General features: G+C 57.7%; 2 protein-coding genes across 7 annotated transcripts; one reads left to right on the top strand and one right to left on the bottom strand.

The window, feature by feature from the left end:
• Positions 1-194: 194 nt before the first annotated feature.
• Positions 195-12,068, bottom strand: GEMIN7 (gem nuclear organelle associated protein 7). Of its 6 annotated transcripts, none has more exons than XM_070499157.1 (3): positions 8,947-9,304; positions 3,519-3,672; positions 204-1,007 (listed from the first exon to the last, which is right to left on the bottom strand). In XM_070499157.1, exons 1-3 carry the CDS (start codon positions 9,181-9,183, stop codon positions 604-606), a joined length of 795 nt encoding a protein of 264 aa, XP_070355258.1. In that variant the 5' UTR covers positions 9,184-9,304; the 3' UTR covers positions 204-603. The 6 variants fall into 6 exon arrangements, with proteins under 6 accessions (XP_044615152.1, XP_014723766.1, XP_070355258.1 ...); XM_070499159.1 differs by having other exon boundaries at positions 210-1,007; positions 3,523-3,672; positions 8,947-8,963; XM_044759217.2 differs by lacking the exons at positions 3,519-3,672; positions 8,947-9,304 and adding an exon at positions 11,929-12,068 and having other exon boundaries at positions 195-1,007.
• Positions 11,237-15,092, top strand: ZNF296 (zinc finger protein 296). Its single transcript, XM_044759215.2, has 3 exons — positions 11,237-11,669; positions 11,889-12,038; positions 14,004-15,092. Exons 1-3 carry the CDS (start codon positions 11,372-11,374, stop codon positions 14,969-14,971), a joined length of 1,416 nt encoding a protein of 471 aa, XP_044615150.1. The 5' UTR covers positions 11,237-11,371; the 3' UTR covers positions 14,972-15,092.
• The last annotated feature ends 107 nt before the right edge of the window (positions 15,093-15,199 follow it).

Below are 15,199 nucleotides of genomic sequence, written 5' to 3'. Positions count from 1 at the left end.
TCCTAAGCCGGCATTCCGGTCCCGGGGACGAAAGGCGATCCGCTCCCGGCGCCTTTATCCGAGTTCCTCCCAGCACCTTGACGTGTCCTCCCCTTCTTGGCCCAGCTCCACCGATCCAGCCCTCGGATAGCCACCCTTCCACCCGCTAAATCTGGCTCGGTCCCTGAGTGGTACACTTAAAAAAACAACAGGAGGCGAATTTTCCTGGGAGTATTGGTTCTTTGGCAGGAGGGGAGTATTGGGGAGCATCTTCAGGGTGGCTGAACTTTGCAACTTCCTTAATCAACAATTAACCACTCTGCCATTTGCCTTCCCGCAGTCCCCCTCCGCCTCCCCAGTCCTCAGGGTTTGGCATGAGGCCCATGTTTCTGTCCAGTTTAGAGTTCTGTGAGGTAGAGCTTCCCTTTCAACACGATCTGGAGCTCCTGGGGTTGCAGAATTTTACTGACTAGACCCTGGAGGATCCAAGAAACCGGTTGCTTGGAGCTTGGTTCAAAATGCTGAAGGAGTTCAGAACTCTATGGGGCCTGTTGTTCTGGGCTCAGGATCATTCGGAGGCCCGGGACATTGTGGCTAGGCCCAAGGCAGAACATAATAATGTCTTTAGGGCTTGAAGGTGTATGCAATGATGTCGCTACACCGGAGCAGCGCCTCAGCCTGCACACCTATCGGAGTCTGCAGCTGCGACACGTAGAAGTTGGCCACGTCCAGGTCAGTGGCTCCGAAGTGGGCAGTCACATGCACGCCCTCATGCAATGTGAAGCTCACCTGGCGACCCACCATGGCCAGCAGGCTGCGGAGGTAGCGTTCCCGAAGGGCGGCTCGGGCCCGCTGTTCCTGGGATTCCTGGGATTCTGGAACTCCGGGAGACTCTGGGATTCCAGGAACCTCTGGCTTCAAGAGGGCCCTGCGTCCATCAGGGGCAAAGCCTCGGCTCCAGCCATCAGGGCCCCGGGGGAGGCGGAGCACAGGCACAGGAATGGTCAGTGGAGTCTGCATAGTCCTGGCTGTCGGGCGAAGAGCAGGGAGCCATTACACGGGGGGTGGAGAGGCAGGAGGGAGGACTGGGTGCAGAGGCTGGTCTACCGCATCTCAGCTTAACCCTCCTGAAACCCGACTCCTGATTCCACCTCCTAAAATCCAGGCCACCCCTCACCAGGGACTTCTGACTGCTTTCATCACAGCTTTTTCCCCTGACAATAAACATGTGCTGAAAGAACGAACCCCAGCCTCCTCTCCTCTCTCACACGCTGCCTATCCAATCCATCGAGAAATGCCAGCTTCCAGATAATTCCTAATCACACAGGGGCCAGCTTGAAAGGGCTCCCACTGGCCAAATCAGAACGGTTGAACATGAAACTAATGATAGTTATAGATGGAATAAAATAGAAATCCACGAGTCCACACTAATTATAAATAAATAAGTGAATAAATAAGGGGAGAAGGAAAATTCTTCCTTACAGAATGGCAGCTAAAACCATCAAAGGATGCTAAAACTTGTGGCTGAAGTTTGGATGAGGCCCAGGAGACCTACATAGTCTTAAAGTGCCCCTCGCGAGATACATTCGTTGTGAAGAGTAAAGAGTAACTATGGTGGAGAAACCTGGCGGACACGGCCTTAACTTAGGCACCAAAGCCACCATGGGCAGGAAAGGGACAGACGGACACCAATACCTCCTGATGGGAGGCACTGAGGACAGGGCACTGTTTCTGTGGTATGCCCACCCAAAACGGATTACCTGATGCTAATCATGAGGTAACTCAAATTGAGGGACATTCTGCAAAAAAATTAGCCTGAGTTCTTCAAAAATATCAAAGTCGTGAAAGACAGAGAAAGGCTCGGGGCGGGGGGGGGGGCGGGAAATATATATATTTATTCATTCACGACCTGACACTCCTCACTCTCCACTGCCAACATCTTGGTCCAGCCACATCACCTCCTGCCTGGACTATGGAGTCCGCTCCTTCCTGGGCCACTGGTTGCACCTTCACCCCGCCATCAGTCTGTCCCCATCCACAGCCGGAGCACCTGGTCCCACCTGAGTCAGATCACGTCTCTCTTGTACCCAGAGCCCTCTCTGGCTTCCATCTCCCTCAGACCCAAAGGCAGAGTCCTTGGCACAGCCGTCAAGACCCCGCACGCTGCTCTCTGCGCCCCGCCCACACTGGCCTCCTCGCTGTTCCTCAGGCACGCCTGGCACGGCCCCACCTCAGGCCCTTGAATTTGAGGTCCCCTCGGTCTCTATCTCCTTTCCCCCTCCCCTGACCGCCCTGTCTTAACTCCCCCTCATCTCCCTCCACCCCCTCGGCTGGCCTCATCATTCTTTGCAGCACGCGCCACTCCCAGACATGATACTGTATATTTATGGTTCTGCTCATGGGCTTTCTGCCCTGCAGGATGGCTGCTCCCCATGGGCAGCGACCTTGCTTTTCTCACTGCTGCATCCCCAGCTCCTGGAACACTGAGTGGCACACAGACCAGGCTCCGTAAATACGGTTCCTGCTCTCCCTGCTGGTGGAGATTGAGCTCCTAGGCCTGCTGAGCTGCGTGACCTCAAGCGAGAGCCAGTTTCCTCTTCCACTGTATGGAGAAATGCCACCAACTGCCACCTCTGCTTGTTATCAGGATTCATCAGGCTCATGAAGGACAAGGCCTGGGCCGTACTAGGTTCTCCATAACGTTAGCTACAGTTATTAATTTTAGTATTGCTGTGTGACCTGCGGTAAGTTGCTTAACTGGTCTGGGCCTTGGTTTCCTCATCTGTAAAATGGGGATGATATGAGAACCCACCTGACAGGGTTCTCATGGGGACTAAATGATCTAACAAATTGACAGTGTTTAGCATAGGCCTGGAACATATTCAGCGCCACTGCCGTGATGTTGACGGCATTCGGGAAACACTGGCTTTGTGGGTAGGAGAAGAGAAGGAAGTTTCAGGAAGCTGCGCCCCTCCCCGGGGCTCAGGCCCCTCCTCTCTAAAGGGATTAACTGAAATGACTGACAAGTATCAGGTACCCAGCATCACTGGGGCCACTCTCAGCGTGGAAGGGACTGAGACTGTCCTTGTTCTCATCACGCCCTTTCTGTGCCTGCAGCTTCCCCGTGAGCAGCTTGCTAGAAAGGACCTCGCAGGCAGATGGGCCCAGGCTGCAGACCGGAGGCTCTGGCCTTGACACTACTGACATCTGGGGCTAGATCATCCTTTGTCGTGGTGTGGGGGGCTGTCCTGTGTAGAGGTGGAGGGTTTTCGCAGTGTCCCTGGCCTCCCCCTACAGACACCGGGAGCGCCCCCCACCCCCACCCCAAGTTATGACACGCAAAGATGTCCCTGTGGGTGAACACTACGGGAGAAGCATTATATCTCGACAAAGCCATTTTTTTTTTTTTAAAAAAAGCTCTCCATATATTGCCACGTGTCCCCTGGGGGACGAAATAATATTGTCTCTGGTTGAAACCCACTGATGCGGACAAACAGGGGGAGGGAAGGTAAAGACGGCTGCTGAACACGTCAACATACTCACAACCTCACCGACCCCTCGAAGGGCAGTTTGACGACATCCAAGAACACTGTCAACGCACAGGTCACTCAGCCCATCGAGAGCCCGGGGCCGGAGACTCTGGGAGGCCCGCCTTCTGCACCTTCTGAATTCCATACCACGTGTTTGTATAACCTTTCCAAAAGCATTTTTAAATTCTAATTTTAAAAAGGAAGGGGTATATTGTAACGCTTCCATGCCCCTAACCCACTCCCAAAACCTCTTTCTGTCCCCAGCCCAGACCTTTCCCAGCCCCCTATTAGGAGCTGCCACGTCCTCCCAATGGGACGCCACCACTGGTGGCCCAGATCGAATCCTTATCAGCAGAGGCCAGCGAATTTCTTCTGTGAAGGGCCTGATGGTAAATGTTTTAGGCTTCACGTGCCACAGGGTCTGTGTCACAACGACCCAACTCTGCCATCGGGGCAGGAAAGCAGCCAGACAATACGGAGTCAGTAAACGCGGCCGCACTCCGATAAAACCTTACTTGCTGGGACACTGACGTTTGAATTGTATATAATTTTACACGCCACACACATTTTTTTAAAGTTTTCCAACCACTTACAAATCTAAACCCCTCTCTTAGCTCACGTGTCATACAAGAACAGGTGGCGGGGCCCCAGCTCCCCCCGGGCAGAGAGGATGGGGGCGAGGGCCGGCAGAGCAGGTGGGCCCCAGCCCTCCCAGATCCACTACGAAGGATCTGGGCAGGTCGACTCCACGAGCAGCCCCTCGGCTCCGGTTCCTCATCTGTGACATGAAGCATAAACAGGCTCCTAGGGCATCAGTATCCAAAGGATCTTTTCAGACACCATGTCTCCTCAGAGAAGAGAAACAATAGAAAGAATAAACAAATGGGACTACATCAGACTAAAGAGCTTCTTCAAGGCAGGCGAAAACAGGATTGAAACAAAAAAACCCACTAATTGGGAAAAAATATTTACAAGTTATATATCCAACAAAGGGTTAATCTTCATAATATATAGAGAACTCACACAGCTCAACTACAAAAAATCAAACAACCCGATCAAAAAGTGGGCAGGGGACATGAACAGACATTTCTCCAAAGAAGATATACGGATGGCCAACAGGCACATGAACAGATGCTCATCATCACTGATCATCAGGGAAATGCAAATCAAAACTACACTAAGATATCACCTTACACCTGTCAGAATGGCAAAAATAGCCAAAACCAAGAGTGACAAATGTTGGAGAGGTTGTGGAGAAAAAGGAACCCTCATACACTGTTGGTGGGAATGCAAACTGGTGCAGCCACTATGGAAAACCATATGGAGAGTTCTCAAAAAATTAAAAATAGAAATACCATACAACCCAGCCATCCCACTACTGGGCATCTACCCAAAGAATTTGAAATCAGTAATTCCAAAAGTCCTGTGCACCCCAATGTTCATCGCAGCATTATTTACAATAGCCAAGACGTGGAAGCAACCTAAGTGCCCAGCAACTGATGATTGGATAAAGAAGATGTGGTGTATATGTACAATGGAATACTACTCAGCCATAAAAAAGGACAAAATTGTCCCATTCACAACAACATGGATGGACCTTGAGGGTATTATGTTTTGGTTTTGTTTTTTGTTTTAAAGATTTTATTTTTTCCTTTTTCTCCCCAAAGCCCCCTGGTACATAGTTGTATATTCTTCGCTGTCGATCCTTCTAGTTGTGGCATGTGGGACGCTTCCTCAGCGTGGCTCGACGAGCAGTGCGAAGTCCGCGCCCAGGATTCGAACCAACGAAACACTGGGCCGCCTGCAGCGGAGCGCACAAACTTAACCGCTCAGCCACGGGGCCAGCCCCGAGGGTATTATGTTAAGTGAAATAAGCCAGATGGAGAAAGATGAACTCTGTATGACTCCACTCATAGGTGGAAGTTAAACATGTAGACAAAGAGAACAGATTAGCGGTTACCAGGGGAAAAGGGGCGTGTGGGGAGGGCACAGAAAGTGAAGTGGTGCACCTACAACATGACTGACAATAATGTACAACTGAAGTTTCACACGGTTGTAAACTATCATAATCTTAATAATAAAAAAAAAAGGCTCCTAGGGTTGTGGAGAGGATCTTTCTGGGGAGGCTGGTGATACACAGGCAAAGGACATCCCACAATGCTCTGGACTCCTCACTCTGTCTCCTACCCACATCCAAACCATCAGCAAAGCTTGCCAGCTCCACCTTCAAAAACATATCCAGGGGCCGGCCTGCTGGCACAGCGGTTAAGTGCGCACATTCCGCTTCAGCGGCCCGGGGTTTGCCAGTTCGGATCCCGGGTGCAGACATGGCACTGCTCATCAGGCCATGCTGTGACAGGCGTCCCACATATAAAGTAGAGGAAGATGGGCACACATGTTAGCTCAGGGCCAGTCTTCCTCAGCAAAAAGAGGAGGATTGGCAGCAGATGTTAACTCAGGGCTAATCTTCCTCAAAATAAAAATAAAACAAAAAAAGAAAAAAACAAAACAAAACAAAAACACACCCAGGATCCAGTGACTTCCCATCACCCCCACTCTGCCCCCTCCTCGGTCCAGCCACCATCACCTCCCATCTGGACTATTGCAGTCACCTCTCCACTGGGCTCCCGGCCTCTACCTTCACCCCACATCAGCTATTGGAGGGCTCCCATGAGAACTAAGTCCGATCACATCCCTCCTCAGCTCAGAGCCCTCCCACGGCTCCCACCTCACCCAGTAAAAGGTAAAGTCCTCCCAATGGCTACGAGGACCTATCACCTCTATGACCTCATCTCCTAGCCCTCTACCCTTTGCTCACTGTTGCAAGTCCTTGAACATGCCAAGCACACTCCTGCCCCAGGGCCTTTGCACTACTGTTCTCATGGCCTGTTACCTTCTTCCACATGGGAGACATATATATATTTCTAGACACATGCGTCACCTTCCTCCCTCACTCCACTCAGGGAGGAAAATAGGAGCCTTTCACTTGCATTATCTTTTCTTCATAGCACAATCCCCTCCCGACAGTATGTCCTGACTTGTTCATCTCTGTCCAGTCTGTTCTGCCACAGAACGTAGAGCTTTGTGAGAAGGGCCATGTCTGATCTCTTCACAGCTCCACCCCCAGCCCCACTTAGGGCCTGACCAACAGGGGGACTCAGGAAAGATTTGTCGAAGGAACAGAAAGATCCACCCCTCCACATTATCCGTGTGCCTGCTCGCTGCTGGCCCACACTGGGCGGTGCTGGGGACACAGCTGTGAGTGAAACTGCTGGGCCCTGTCCTCATGGGCTCACAGTCCAGTGGGTGACACAGATGTGTCTCTAGACAACGCCGACCCAGAGTGGGCAGGGCTGGAAGGAAGGAGCTCGCAGGCCTCAGGAGCCCGGAGGGGATGCCTGGCCCAGCCTAGGGGGCAAGGGGTCTTTTCCAGGAAGGGCGCTTCGGGAAGATCTCTCTGATAAGTGACATTGAGCACAGACCTAAATGAAATGACGAATTGGGGGACGAGCATTCCAGTGAGGGGGAACAGCGGATGCAAAGCCCATGCAAGGGTGAGTCTGAGGCATAGCAAGGAGGCCAGTGTGGAGGCGGGGGCAAAGAGAGAAGGGCCTGGAGGGCCGTGGTGAGAATTTAGACCTCTACTCTGGGACAGATGGGAGCCGTGGGAGGTTCTGAGCAGAGGAGGGACAGGACCCGACTTTGGTTTTCACAGGATCGCTCTGCCTGCTGCACAGAGAGTGGATTGTGGGGGACAAACAGAGAAGCAGGGAGCCAGCAAGGAAGCCACCGTGGTGGTCCTGGTGGAAGACGGCGGTGCCTGGGACAGGGTGGGGGCAGCAGGGGTGGGGAGACTAGGGTTGAAGGGTTTCGAGGGTGAGACCCCTCACAGTTTGCGGATGGACTGAAGGAAACAGCAGAGCCAAGGAAAGACTCCCAGGGTTTTGCCTGACGGGGAGGACCACAGAGACCAGGATTAAGGGATACACACATTTTCTAACTTCTCTGACCACTGCACTCCAAGCTTAGCCATCAGTCATCAGCCCCCAGGGCTTTCCGCCAACATAGGTTAACCTTCAAGTGTTTTAAGAGAAACACCCTAGTCTTTGGGGTTATTACTTAATTAAGGACTGATGGAATTAAGCAAGTGGCCACAGAATTAAGTCCCTGGCCAGAGTTAAGTCGATGGATAAAACAAAATTAAGGGTGGGTCAGTGCAGGGCCTGGTTTTCTTGATTAGGGGAAAAAAAACAAACAGGGAGTTGGTGGCCCCAGTGCAAGCTCCATTTTCCAGAAGAGGAAGCTGGAGTGGGGAGATGCCAAATCATGTACCGGGTTTAAGCCGACAAGTGGCAGGAAAAGGGAGCGAACCCAGGGCGGTCCGACAGCAGAGCCAAGGCCATCCCTCCTGCCCTATGTGGAAGGGCAGATTTATTCCAGCCAGCAGAGGGGAGCCCTGGCAGGTCTGGGAGCCCAGGTGCGACCTGATGGGAAGCTGGTTGGAGAAAAGTCACAGAGAGTGTGCCCAAGAAAGGCAGGCACCGTCCATTCTCCCTGGTGACCTGGCCCCAGAGCCCTTTATCCCTTTCAGAATCCGGGCCAAGGATTTCCTGCCTGCCCGCCGGTGTCAGGAGAAACGTCCAAACCCATCCCCCACTACTTGAAAAACTAATTAACTCAAGAGCCCATCGCTTTGGTCAATGGCAGGGGCAGGAGCAGAAGGGACTGCCCTGCTTGAGGCCTCAGTGCTCACTGTCAAGAAAATGGGCCGGATCAGCAAAGTGGGCCAACATTTAGCTGACCCTTCAGTGACCCGGGGAGGGAACCAGCTGAGCGGCCAGGTTAAGGGGAAGACCCCAGACCTAATTAACCAAGATCCTGACCCGTCCACACCCCATCCACACCCCGCCCAAGGGTGGCTCCCATCTGGATGCAAATTAGTTAAATGGGGCCTCCCGAGAGGGTCAGGACCCCAGCACAGATCCCTTCCCTCCCCTCCCCTCCCCTCCGCCCCGCCGGCCGGTCAGTCAGTCTCCTCTCCATGCCCCCTGGCCGCCCATCACTCTCCTTTTCTTATACTAAGCAGGTCCTCCCGGCCCCCAGGCGTCCACTCCCCGATCCGCCCAGGGCTGGACCCTCTTCCCAACTCCCGGCTCCGATTAGGTTCCACCCCAGGAAAGGCGGGAGTCTGAGGATGGATGCCCTGATTACTGTTATTACCGCCGTCGCTATTATTTTCCCGACGGGGAGGATTCCGCGCCATCACCCGCCCCCCCTTCCCCCGACCCGCGGAGTCGGGATGTCCCCGGTGCGGCCGCTCGGGGACCAGAACCTGCCTCTTCCCGCCACTCCCGGCCCTGCAGACGGGCGGGCGTCCCGGGCCGGGGCCGGGGAGCAGGGACGCGCCGGCCACCCGCCGCCACCACCCCGCACTCACCGAGCTCCGCGGCGGCTGGCGCCCCACTTCCGCCGGTGCCACCGCTGCAGAGGGCCGGCCGGGCCGCGAGCCGCCGAGCCTGGGTTCCGCCCGCGCCGCCGCCGCCCCACGTGGTCGCGGGCGGGCTCGCAGGCTCGGAAGCCGGCACGGGCCCGGGCACCACCCCGCCGGTGGCTGGGCCGGGCGCTTTGATGGGATCCAGCAGTGTGCGAGGTGGGGGGCATCCGGGATGCCCATTTTACGGAAGGAGAAATTGAGGCTCAGAGAGGGGAGGACTTCCGCCCGGCTGAGCGAAGGGCAGAGCGTGGTCTCAGCATCCCCATCCCCCTACTCGTGCACACGCCTACCCCTCACGTCCACCCCGAGCCCCACGTTCCCTGGCTGAAACCCCGAGATCGTGCTCTCAGCAGCCACGCACGAGGACGAAGCCTTGGAGAGAAGCAGCCGGGATGGACCAGAGGCGGTGGGTTGGTCCTGCAGCCCCATTTTACAAAGCAGGAAGCTGAGGCCCTGCAAGGCAGATCGGCGGGCCTGAGATGCTGTGGAACCTCTGCTCTGGGCACAGACAGAATTCGCTTCTTCCGCACAGTTTCACTAAGGGAGGGGCGTTGTGGGCCTCTGCTTCCCGGCTAGATCCCCAAGGCCTCGTGCCTGGCACACAGGCCCTCTGCAAATATCCACGGAAAGAGTGCGCATCACAGGAGCGCCCTACATATTTGTTGACTGGACTATGAACCAATAGGGGCGCTCCCTGGGAACAAGATGGACTGGGCTCCTGTGCTCTCAGAATCTTCACTCTAGGGGGGCTGAAGGGGCAGGATGGGGTGTCCATGAGTGAGCACATCAACAGGATCCTTCAAGGCTCCATGAGGGATCTAAAAGGGATAAAATACGGGCAAGGGGATGGCGGGTGGCAGGGTTGGGGGAGCTTTTTTAAGTGGGTGCTCAGAGGAGGTGACAGAGAAGAAGATGCCACCTCAGGTAACAGGTGGGGAAACGGAGGCTCTGGAGGGAGCTGGAGATAGATGGAGGTGGTGGAGGGTAAATTGTAAGGCCGTCCACAGGGTGGGGCACTGTAGATCCGGTGGTCAGGGAGGTCCCCTGCTCTGACGAGGACAATTGGGCAGAGACCTTGAATAACAATATGAGGACCCTGGGGCCTGGGGCAGCACTGCAGGAGATTAGCATGTGAAACTGACTCCGGGCTGCGCTGGGGACACGTGGGGGAGGCTGGACCCTGGCCCTGACCTCAGGGGGCTTGTGGGGTGTGTGTGTGTGTGTGTGTGTGTGTGTTGGGGGGAGGAGGGGTGGAAGGAGAGGACAGTCAACAAGCAGCTCTCTATCACGATGTGGTCGGTGCCAGGAAGAGAGAAAACTTGTTAAGGGTTGGAGGGTGGGGCAGGGTGTCGATGCCACTTCAAACGGCGACCAGCGAGAGATGCTTTGAGGAGGGAAGTTCAAGGAGGCCCTAGCGGAGGGAGCTAAGACAGCTGGCTATTCCGTTTTAAGGGCGATTCCAGGTCTAGGAGCGGAGTGTGTGGGATGGCAACCCTCCGTGCAAACTCCCCGCCCCTTAAAGTGGTCAAAAGACCCTCTTGGATCTGACCCCGTTTTCTCGCAGAACTCAGTCACCCACCCCTGTACTCCCCCACCTTTTTATTCTTGAATACACACGCTGGCTGGCTGACTCCTCAGCTCCTGCAGGTGGCAAATCCACCATGCCCTTCCCGGGCATGGGGAGAAAATTGAGCCCCCTCCCCCCCACCAGTAACCCTGTCCCTTTAGAACCGTGCTTAGCTTTATTTTGCTCCGTGGCATTTATCCTGGAAGACAGTCTGTATTTACATAGTTATCTCGTGGAGCATGCGTCTCCCTGAAAGAATAAACTGCCTCAGGCCAGGGATTACTGTTTTCATCCCTGCGGTATCCTCAGTGGTTTGAATAGAACCCGGCACACAGTAGGCGCTCAATAAATGTTTGCCCAGTGACTTTGTATTGGAATGCATTTAAGAGAATAGTCCCGATTGCTCTTAGGCGCCCAGTTAGAAACGTGGCCCCTACCATTTTCTCGCTCGGGGGTGTGTGTGGGCACCCTGTGCCTCAGTTCCACCAGCCCGAACGCAGGATCAGGAACAGCTGCTTCAACGCGTGCTTGTGTAAACGCGGCGTCGTTAAGGTTTGGTCACTAAGCCAAACGCAGTGGGCACAGCCTTGATTGAGTTTGGCTGCCGGCGGGGCCCCTACGGGGCCTCGCGTCCTCTCCCGTCAGGCCCCGCCCCCGGTGGGCGGAGCCACGGGCCGGCCCGGCACGTGTAAGAGTTCGCGGCGGGTGGCCGCAGTCACTCACCTGAGCGCCTGGGTCTGAGCGCGCACTGCCCGCGCGTCCTCCGCCCGCCAGCCCGCCAGCCCGCCCGGCCCGTGACCCATGTCCCGCCGCAAGGCCGGCTGCACGCCCCGCCGAGTGGACCCCGCGCCCGCCGCCACCCCAGGCGACGAGATGGAGATGCCAGACCTCGTCATCGAAGTGAAGCCTGAGCCAGACGCGCGGCCCCTACAGGCCCCGGGGCTGGGGCCCTTCTCCCCGAAGGAAGTGCCCGTGCCTGGGCGGTTCGAGGGCGAGCCCCGCCACTCCCTCGGCCCCGGGCCCGCCGGGGGCCCCCTCCACGCCCTCGGCGCGCGGAACCCGTGGGCGCTGTGGACGCCGCTGATGCCGAACTCTCCCGGTGAGCGCCCCCTGCCCATGCCCCGGGCCCCTCCGACCTCCCCCTTCCCTCTCGCGTGGGACCCCTTCCTCCGGGCACCGACCCCCGGCCTGCCTTATTTCCCAGGCCGGGTCCTGGCCTTCAGCCCCTTTTCTGACCTGCGGGTTTCCCCTCTCCCTCGGAACCCCCAGCCCCCATCCTGGCCCCACCCCACGCTCACCACCCGCTTCCTCCCTGCAGACCGCCAGCCCTGGACCGACAAACACCCAGATCTGTTGACCTGCGGCCGCTGCCGGCAGACCTTCCCGCTGGAGGCCATCACCGCTTTCATGGACCACAAGAAGCTGGGCTGTCAGCTCCTCAGAGACCCTAGCCCCTGCCAGGGCTCAGGTGAGTCCGGTCGGGATGCGGTCCCCCTCTGGAGTTAAAGGGCCCGGCTTCCTGTGGGCACAGGGGCTGAGCTGGACAGGCGGGGCAGTGAGAGCCACTTCCCCTTTCTCGCGCCCCGTCGGGTGCAGCCTAGGCGTGGCCAGGGCCTGCCCTGTCCTAGGGCTGGGACTAGTAGTGGCGAGGGTCGGGGGGGGGGGGCAGCGGGGGCTGGGCAGGGAAGGAGGGCCGCCCATAGGGTGTGGCCAGCCCCAGAAGACTGGTCTGGGGATTTGCCACACACACACCCCCCCAATCTGGTTTCACTTCTCCTTCCCCTTGGCCAGAAATAACTGGCCAGGTGGCTGGACCAGTGTGGCAGTAGGGGGGACCTCAACGGAGGAGGGCAGCGGCCTGGGGGAGGGGGAGCGGAGGCCAGCTGGAAGGGGGCATTGGCGACCCTCTCCCACCTCTCGATCACTTCTGGTTGAGGTGCTGGTGCGTTTGCTCAGAGCCAGGGAAGGGGGCCTCCCTCCCTGATGGAATCTCCCAGGCCTGCATGCCGGGAAGCCCCTGGTGTGAGGCAGGTCCTGGGTGTCCGGACACCTGGGTTTCTCTTGGGAGGGAATTAAACCGTTCGCATGCTGCTAGGCTCATGGTCAGCTTTCGGTTAGTGTCGGCTGTGTGGCTCATCCAAACCGACGAATTTCTAGCCCCTGGCCCCTGTGCTCCTGGGACTTTTGAGAAATGGAATTATGTGGAGGGCTGGGCCTGGGGGAGCGTCCCGTGGGGGGAGGGAGGAGGAGCTGTGATTGAATTAGCTGTGGAGTTGGAGCAGGGAGGGTGGCCGGTCCCGTGAGGGAGGGGCTGTGATGGAATTACTGGAACCCAACACTCGGAGATGGGGATGCTTAGTCTTGGAGAACTGTGGGTGGCTCAGCCCCTTGGCTCAGCTAAGGTTTCCTGAGGGCTTACGTGGACCCGAACTCCCAGCTGTTGTGCATTCGAGGTCACAACCACCCTAAAAGAGAGAGGACCCCTAGGATCCCCATAGCCTAGCAAATGAGGAAACTGAGGCTTAGAGAGGGCTATTTCTTGCTCAAGGTCACACAGCTAGGGAGCAGGAGGGCCAGTTCTAAGTCAGGCCGGGCTGACCCTCTCCACCTCCCACCTGTGCTCTTGACCCTGGGCTTTGCAGCAGGAAAGCCACCCCCATCCTGTCTCGCCTTGGAGAAATAAAGGCAAGTGGATCAAGGAAGTCCCTTACGGACAGCACCTAGAGGGTCCAGAGAAAACCTCCAGTTTGGAGGGCTCTCAGGGTGGGGTCCTAGCTTACTACCCCCATCTAGACCTTGCTCCCGTCTTCTGTAAGATAGGGAAAAGATCATGCGTGGAACCCCTGAGCTTGGGGCCCCGGCACAGAAACCCACTCAGTAATCAAGAGCTGTTTTTATTATCAAACCAACAATCTTTTTGTGAAAACCTGTGTCTTCCCACTCCCTGGGTTTCTGGATTGAAACCCCAGCCTCACCCCTTGCAAGCTGTGTGACCTTGGGGAAGTGCACCTGGCTCAGTTTTCCCATCTGGAAAATGGAGGTCTTCTTTCCTGCCTCCGAGGAGAGCTGTGAGTGGGCTGAGGCGGGGCCCAGCCTGGCACACTGAATTTGGTCCCCTCTTCCACAAGGCCTTGCTGACCCCCCGACATACAGCAGCGCTCCCCCGTCCCTCACTCGGCTTTAACTTTTCCTTAAAGATCTGCAAGCACACAGAGAGAATCCTCGTGGCCTCATCCCCCACTCCACAGACCTTCCCTGCTTCTCGTCCTCCCACCCGCCTCTCTGACACCAGAGGGCTTCGCCTGTGTGCCCGCTCTGTGCTCTCGGCCCCTGGAATGGAGCCTTTCCCACGGGGCGGCCAGCTGGCAGCTGGGCACTGCGAGGGCTGACTGTTGGCCGTGCCGCTGACACCTGCTTCTTCTCTTCCCTGCAGACGGCAAGGACCTGGAGGCCCTGAACTGCCTCCGCTGCGGCAGACAGTTCACGGGCGCGTGGAAACTGCTGCACCACGCCCAGTGGGACCACGGCCTGTCCATCTACCAGACGGAACCCGAGTCCCCCGAGGCCCCGCTGCTGGGCCTGGCCGAGGTGGCCGCGGCCGTGTCGGCAGTGGCAGGGCCGGAAGCCGAGGCCAAGGGCCCACGGGTGAGCAGCCTCGGCCGGCGGAGCCCCACCTGCCCCGTGTGCACCAAGACCCTCAGCTCCTTCAGCAACCTCAAGGTGCACATGCGCTCTCACACGGGCGAGCGGCCCTATGCCTGCGACCAGTGTCCTTACGCCTGTGCCCAGAGCAGCAAGCTCAACCGCCACAAGAAGACCCACCGGCAGCTGCAGCCCCAGAGCCCCTGCACGGACGAGGGCAGCCAGGAGCCTGCCGCCCCTCCAGAGCCCGCTGCCCACGCCGCCGCCCCGGCCAGCACCCTCCCGTGCAGCGGCGGGGAGGGCGCTGGGGCCGCCGCGACGGCGGGGGTCCAGGAGCCGGGGGCGCCTGGTGGCGGGGCTCAGGCAGGTCCTGGGGGCGACGGTTGGGGAGCCAGCACCGAGGAGCGGAGAACTGACCCCAGCAAGGGCCAGAAGGCGTCGCCCAAGAAGGCACCCAAGCCCGTGGGCAAGAGCCGCGGGCCGGGCGGCAGCTGCGAGTTCTGCGGGAAGCACTTCACCAACAGCAGCAACCTGACGGTGCACCGGCGCTCACACACCGGCGAGCGGCCCTACGCCTGCGAGCTCTGCTCCTACGCCTGCGCGCAGAGCAGCAAGCTCAACCGCCACCGCCGCATGCACGGCCTGGGCCCCGGCGGGCCCCGCTTCGAGTGCCCCCACTGCTGCGTGCCCTTCGGCCTGCGCGCCACCCTGGACAAGCACCTGCGGCAGAAGCACCCCGAGGTGGCCGGGGAGGCCTGAGCAGCGGGAGGGCCCTCTGCTGCCCCCGGTGCCGCTGTTCCTGTCGCTTGGGTTGACCTTGTCCTTCCCTCTGCTTCGAGTAAAGCCGCCCCCCTAGTTACACACGGTTGGTTTGGACTCTGGCTTTCTCGGGGTGTCTGAGGTGGCGTGGGAGGCGTCCCTCTGTGGGGTGGACGGCTGGACAGACCGGTTTGGAATGGGGGTGAGGGGAAAGGCCAGCCCCCAGTG

This window comes from Equus asinus, chromosome 26 (assembly GCF_041296235.1).
Source record: "Equus asinus isolate D_3611 breed Donkey chromosome 26, EquAss-T2T_v2, whole genome shotgun sequence".
NCBI lineage: Eukaryota > Metazoa > Chordata > Mammalia > Perissodactyla > Equidae > Equus > Equus asinus.
This window is presented reverse-complemented; position numbering and strand designations above follow the sequence as displayed.